At 39.7% G+C, this 7,458-nt stretch overlaps 1 protein-coding gene across 1 annotated transcript in view; it reads left to right on the forward strand.

Annotated features, from left to right (window-relative positions):
- LOC147867852 (uncharacterized) overlaps positions 1-2,151 on the forward strand; it is a 3,818-nt gene extending 1,667 nt beyond the window's left edge. The window contains exon 1 of the mRNA XM_087315693.1: positions 1-2,151. This exon is cut by the window's left edge and continues 1,667 nt beyond it. Within this exon, the coding sequence (XP_087171819.1) occupies positions 1-1,981 (1,981 nt within the window). The 3' untranslated portion in view covers positions 1,982-2,151.
- Positions 2,152-7,458: the final 5,307 nt, after the last annotated feature.

Below are 7,458 nucleotides of genomic sequence, written 5' to 3' on the forward strand. Positions count from 1 at the left end.
TAGTTGTGTAAGAGATCAAACCCTAACTCCAACTTCAGCTTTTTGTGACAGAGACCAAACACTAACCCAAAGTCTTACTGCATCAACGTTTGACGGAGACCAAACTGTAACCCTCATCCCGTCATCTTGTGAAAGAGACAAAACCCTAACTCTATCCTTTGACAAGAAGGAAGCTCTAAAAGCACATTTGGACAAAGATGAAACTATAACCGTATCCCCATCATCTCTTGAAAGACATCAGACTCTTACCCTTACCCTAACTCCATCACATTGTAACAGCGACCAAACACTAACTCTAACTCCACCCCCGGAGAAAAGCTCGAATTCTACATCGCCTGCCGAAAGCAAGCAAACTCCTCCAATGCAGTCCACACAGTCTCCCGACTTTGTGAAGCGAGAAGGAATGAGAGCCCTGCTACCAATCGATGCAGAGAATTGTTGCTACGCTGTTGCACCCTGTGGGTTAGTGAAGGATCGAAGGAAATGTAAACCTCGGGGTGTTTTAACTGTAGATGGAATGATGATGGTTGAAGATGCTGTTCCACAGATGTCATTAGGGTTTGATAACATTGATGATGGCGATTGTGGTGCTAGTGTTAGTGCTAGTGATGATTGTGATTGTGATTGTGATGGTGATGGTGATGGTGATGATGATATGCCTGCCCAAACAAAGTTATTGCCTACCCCAGCTGTTGCATCCGTTGAGTGGATGCTCGAAGGACACAAGAATTTGGGCACGGAAAATTCGTGTGTGGATTTGAGTAGCCAGTGCTTCCAGTCAGCCGAATCGAATGACTTGTGCAGGATGAGCTTCCCGCGGATGTCTCCACCCCAATTTGAAACCTTGCCCACTGGGTCTGTCAACTCTCCTCGCATGTCACAGTTCCAAGTGTCGTCACCATTGCAAATGTCGGCATTGTATGATCCAGCAGGCACTTTGCTTGGCTATCAACAGAATGGACCGAATTCTCTCCCAAATGTACATGACAATGTTGAACCACAAATGGCTAGAAAGGAATGGCATGCCCCTCACGCCTCCATTTCTGTGTCGGGGTATGAGTGGTCAGCCGCATTGTCTGCCTCTTCTTCTCAAGGTACGATGGTTCACTCTTCTTGCCGCTCCGAGGTCAGTTCTGGAAACCCGAGGCGATCCATTGTTTTCACTGATGAAGGCTCGTTTAGCTCGCCGAGGTTTAAATCCAATGTGGTCGATAACGCACTCTTTAATGATAGTATTGTGGATGAGTATGAGCCTTGTTGTGGATTTTCCGAAGATGAAAGTGGTGAAGACCTACTCTTGCAAGAAGAGATGGATCCATCGTTGGAGAGAAGCCCTCCTTTTGAGTACTCGGTCATGAAATCTTTGAAACACAAGGAGGTGATAAAGGTGGATAATGATGTTGATGAGGATGATTATGGTGGTAAGAGTTCATGGGCCAAATGTCTTCCAGAAGAAGTGAGTGTTTCCATTTCAGGTCCCTTGAACTCGTCTGTTTTGTCATCCGTAGACCAAGAATTGGGCAACGAGACATTGAGATGTCCGGCCGGACAAACGCTTGTCTGTTTCCGAGGCGAGACGAACGCTTTGCGGTGCAGGGAGCACAAGCCTCTCGACATTGCCGCGGAGCTTTATAATGCAGCTGCTGCGAGAGGCCAGGACGGGGACATTACTTCGAGGATTGCTATGGCTAGGTTCTTGTGTAATATCACTGCCACATATTTGGATGATATCGCATCGTGTTTGGTGAAGGGACAGGGAGATGATATGGATTTGGGGAGGATAACGAATGAATCAGTAGAGTTTCATGGATTGAGGAATGAGCATTCCTCGATGTTGGCTGGGACGAAGAAAATGGCCGAGTGTTGCTCTTTGCTACAAGATCTTAGCCTCGGAGCATCGAAATTGAGGAATAGCAGGGGTTTGCCATCAGAATGCAACCTCTTACTTCAGCAAAAGGATGAGACTAATGACATTCTTTAGGGTGAGTTCGTGGTGTTGATAAGAGAGGAGTATATGCAATCCTTTTTTAAAGCCAAAGTAATCATTTCAGTGTGTGGATTTGTTAGTTGTCATCAATGCAATGTCTTTTATTCACTCCGTTTGCTCGATTCAAAGCAATCACATGTAAATATCCCAAATGGATTTACTTACATGGATTTACTTACATGCTAATGAGACCTGATGGCAATGTCCTAATAATAGTTGGATATGAGAGTAATTTGTGTAATGGAATGTTGAAGGTTTGTTTTTTCATCACAAAATAGGATCACGGAAACAAATTTATTTGAAGTTTGTTGAGGCGAAGATATTGATATTTCCTGTCATTAATATATACATATATCCTACCATTTTCCCCTTTTTTTGTGATTGCTTTTTGCTGAATGTAGACATGTATTAATGTTAATGTATGGAACTTCTGTATTCATAGAGTATTGCAGACATTCTAAAATCACAGTCAAGTAGATAAAACTTCTTTGGTAAGGTTGAACTCGTATTTGATAGACTTTTTGGCATGTGTCTTGTAGTTCTCCGACTCTTGATACTCCAAAATCCTGTTACCTTTGCAAGTCCATAAAGGACGTGTTTCCTAAGCTTGATTCCAATTCCTAAAACATCTTGACACTCCAAAATCTTTCTTACCCTGGAAAATTCATGAAGGACATGTTTCCTGAGCTTGCTTGTCATGGAACATACAAACTCTTAATTACTAATTGCTTTTATGTCAAATTGTCTCAAATTGCTTCCATTACTTGATGCACAGGATGTCTTATGCACAGAGTCATAGATGAAACTGAGATTTTGACCAAGAACATGGGGGTCAGATGCAATACGAGGCTGCGAGACGAGGAATGTACTCTCATGAATGACTTAACAGTTATTTGAGAGCCATGACTTGAATAGCTTGCATGGCCAATCAATACCCAATTAAGCATACCAAATGTTGAGGACTGAACAGCAAAGCTCATTTTGAGCATTCAAATTGACTTAAAATTAGCTAGGAGAATGTAGTTAATTGACTTGCTCAATTAAGTAGCTTGTAGGACTAGTCAAATCTCATTCTAGCATTCCAAGTTTTGAGAGCTCGAGAGCAAAGCTCATTATGATATTTGAATTGACATGTCTTATCTTCCTTTCACTTGCTTGTGTCACAATTCTGATACATTTTATCTTCTAATTTTTACAAAAGATGATGCATTTGAGGAAAAAATGAGAGTTTATCGGTCACTATCCATGTTATCCATTGTCATTTCATGGAAGAGAAATGAGATGAATTGATGAAAATCTATAATACTTATCTTTACCTTTTGAAAAATGTCATTAATGTTGAAGGTTATTTGAGTTACAAGTGCCTTTAAAACTGTTTTGTAAATTTATTGTGATTTATTCAAGTGCCTTTGGTAACTTAATGTCGCGAACTCTAGCTCACGTCTCTTGAAAGTACTAACCCTCACTAAGAAGGCCATTAATGCCTTACGTAGGTTCAAGTGCTTGATACATACATAAGAAAAAAATTACTAGCAATGAAACTAATGACACTTAAATTAAAGAGGTAACCACAACACATACAAGAGGAGTGATTAGGGTTTGGCTAAGTAACAACTAACACTAATCACTCACAAGCATAGCAAAAAGTGTGTATGTGTGTGTGAGAGAGTGAGCTTATGTCAAACAACAAGATCAACATTTCGTAATCCAAAAGATTATACCTTAATTTGGGATAAGTTGCAAGAATTACCTACTCCGTATGAGCCAATTCCTTATTTAGATGGGGGGTTTTCAAGAGCTTAATTTGAAGTTTGTTGGAAATAGGAGATTGACTATGATCTCAACAAACCATGCTTATCACAAGTTGAATGACAAACATAAGTGGATGGAAGCAAGGGTTACAAAGATATGGGGTTTTTGCAAGCCCATTACCTGGTGGTTTTATGTGAACAAGGCAGGTTAGTCTTCTTGATTGATGCTCCGAGCAAAGGTATTCATTTGGAGAGTTATAGTTGAAGCTTTACCATTGGGGGATGCATTAAAAAAAAGAAATATTGCTAGAGGAATGTGTTTATTTTGTTTGGTGGAATTGGAACATAGAAGGCATTGAGTTCTTTTTTTTTCCCTCTAAAGAGATACGCCTTGGTATTATAAAATCATAAAAAATACAAAAGTTGTGTTGGATAAAGGTTTATACCAACCGGCTCCATTGTGCTCACATCATAGCCGATTTGATTTGTATACACCATATCTCCCAGATTTTTATGGTCTATTCCTCCCAAACTACAACTAAGCATGCAATGTAACCTATACCACCAACATTTGTAGCAACAGAGTCCGTAAACAAAGTTAGTAGACATTGTTTCCCAAAATGATAGGAACAATATACATCCCTAAAAATGACCATTGAATCCCATAACCTTTTAAAATGCATTTTCTTTCGGAAAATGAGCATTGTGTGTAAAACTTTCGTACTGACCACATAATGTGTGAATACGTAACAACCAGGATTCAACAATTATAACAAAAACATCATGAATGACGTGGTCAAAGACTGATGTACGATGGCTTCCAAATTACCCACATCAGAATAGATGAAATTGTCTTCCAAATAATATCATCCCCAAATTACAAACTATCAATTAGAAAAGGTTGAGCTATGTGAAAGTCTTCCACTATATCCTCCTTTTTATATAACAACAATTGTGTTAGGAACAATATTAAGACAGAGAAGTACTATCAGGAACAATACTAAGACAGAGAAGGAATTAGTACTAAAAGATGAGGATTAGTACTAAGGGAGGTGTAGAACTCTCGAGAGAAGGAAAGAGTGAGAGAGAGAGAGAGAGAGAGAGAGAGAGAATGATGATAACAAAATATTTATATTATGTTAAGAGAATATACAATAGTAGCTAGGAGGCTTAAGACTGGTGTTGAACCGATTTGGTTCGAAATAATGCCTTCTGCCTCCATTTATAGTGTTCTCAAGAGTACTCTTGAAGTTTCTAGAATGTTCCAGAGAAATATGGAATATACATCAATCTTCTATTGTAAAACTTAAATAAAAATAATATTTTGTGTATTACAACATATAGTCTAATGGTTAAGAGCTTGACCCATGTAACATAAGGTCATGGGTTCGAGTCTTGCCATGACATTATCCTTCCTTTAAAACGACGAGTCCTTGCTCTCTCTCTCTCTCTCTCTCTCTCTCTCTTTTCCTTCCTTTCTTCTCCTTGAGAATCTTGGCAAACGTTATCCTCTCCATGGAGTCAGTTAGAAAGCAAGAGTATGTTCGTGTCGTCTCTGAACTAGAGCATCTCGCAAATAAGTTTGTGGCGTTAGAACAAGAGAATCAACAATTGCTTGGAGATTTGCAACAAGTAAGCATAGAAAATGCACAACAATATGATGAGTTATCGACACGTGTATTGCAACTCGAAACAACATTGTGGTGTCTTCATCAACAAGCTTCAAACTGAAGATTTGTTTGCCTAGGAAGTTCGATGGTAATCGATCACAATTTTGAGGGTTTCTAAACCAAGTATGTCTAGTAATTTATATGCACCCTAATAGGTATCCGACTGATGCAGCTCAAGTTGGACTAGTTGGGACCCTCTTAACAGGAACTGCATTAGCGTGGTCTGCACCACTGCTAGAAAATAAGTCTCCTCTTCTCCAAGACTTTGAAGGTTTTATTAGAGGTTTTCAAGCAAACTTTGGAGAGACTGATAGTGTTAGAACAATGATTAACAAGATTCGAAGATTGCGTCAAGGGGACCGTCCTGCCTCTGCCTTTGCCACAGATTTCTGCCTCCTAGCTTGTGATATTCCGTGGGATGAAGAAGCCTTAATGGATCAATTTCTCTATGGACCAAGAAATGATGTAAAGGATTTGCTATTAACTTTTCATGAAGATCCAAGATCACTTACAGAAGTGATAAGTCGTGCAGTGCGATGTGACAACCGCTTATTCAAGCGACATTCGGAGCGTCAATTAATGTCACGACCAAGAATGGATCAAACATATGCTTCGGTAGTAGCCTCGACACCTACGAGCACTACCCAAACTTCACACACGATTCCATTAGATGATTCAAGTCCAATGGAGATCGATGTAACACATCGTCGAGGGCCTTTATTTGAAGTTGACAAGCAAAGACGTCGAGCAAACCGTCTATGTTTGTATTGTGGTGGTCCAGGACACATCGCAATCACATGCCCACATAGGCCAAAACGATAAGTAAATCAAGTAAGTATTAGCGAGAATCTTCATTCCAATTCTCCAGTTAGATCGTCTAGCCCTAGTAGTCCTACGTGTCATGGTCAATCCAATAGTTTTGAAGTCTTGAGTCAACTTGATGAAATATTAAATGAATAAGTCTGACCAAATTTGGTGCCATTTGGTTGGACAATCTTGAATACGTAAAGTCAACCCCAAGTAGTGGTTCCATTTTATTGAATCATGTTAGTTGAGTTTTTTCAGCACAAGTTGGACGATCACCTTGACGTAATCGTCGGATTTTGTTGATTGTTGTCCTTATGTTGTCAGTATCTCCAAAACAGGCTTTAAACTCACTTAAAAACTCTTCAAAATTGTTTAGTAAAGGAGATTCCTTTTCTAACAACGCAGCGAACCATGACAAAGCGGAGCCACTTAACAATGTGCCTACTAAACCCACTCGTGATGCATTTTACTCCGGTTGGTGTTATGATAGGAGTAAACGGAAGAACGTCTCAGGGAGATTGTTACTATTTTGATGCATATGAGGAAGAAAGATGATGGCAAACTGATGTGGAATCGTCAATTTGGCAAACAACATTGCAACATCCAATGAGAGTGGTTGGTAAATCTGGTAAAAGGTGAATTTCAAACCAAACATGCACAAAAGAAGGTGACCAATTAGAGAGAAAATTCACTAAAGATAACTGAATTGCATCAAACATAGCTCTAAAACCCCTACTTGTGTTGTGTTCCCCTTCCCTTGGGTCCACCATCGTCTTTGGTACCAATACTAAAGTCTTCAAGTGTCCCGAGATATGTAAACAAGTATTGAATACATCATTTTTGCCCAATGTGAATTACGAGCCACTTCAATGAAGTTGTCTAGCCCACATATGACCATTATTCTCATCATGAAAGTGTAGTATTGTTGCGCCATTTAAGCATTGTGGCTAAACCACTCAACTAGATTCTCCTCACGAGTTGTAAACGTTAGTGTTTGCAGAAGCGTAAAGACAGAGAACAACAGAGAGAGAGAGAGAGAGAGAGAGAGAGAGAGAGAGAGAGAGAGAGAGAGAGAGAGAGCAGAACGCAATTTCAAAATTATATCAAGACTCTGCATTTACACACTGTGCTAAGTAGCACTATTTATACAAGTCCACTTGGGACTGACAGAAGTACCATGTACTTCAATGCTCACACGAGCATCTGACACTTACTACGAGACTATAGATACCTAGTAGTCTAT

This window comes from Azolla caroliniana, unplaced genomic scaffold (assembly GCF_043228905.1).
Source record: "Azolla caroliniana isolate FFs.n. ecotype wild unplaced genomic scaffold, voAzoCaro1.0.p SCAF_2, whole genome shotgun sequence".
Taxonomy (NCBI): Eukaryota; Viridiplantae; Streptophyta; class Polypodiopsida; order Salviniales; family Salviniaceae; genus Azolla; species Azolla caroliniana.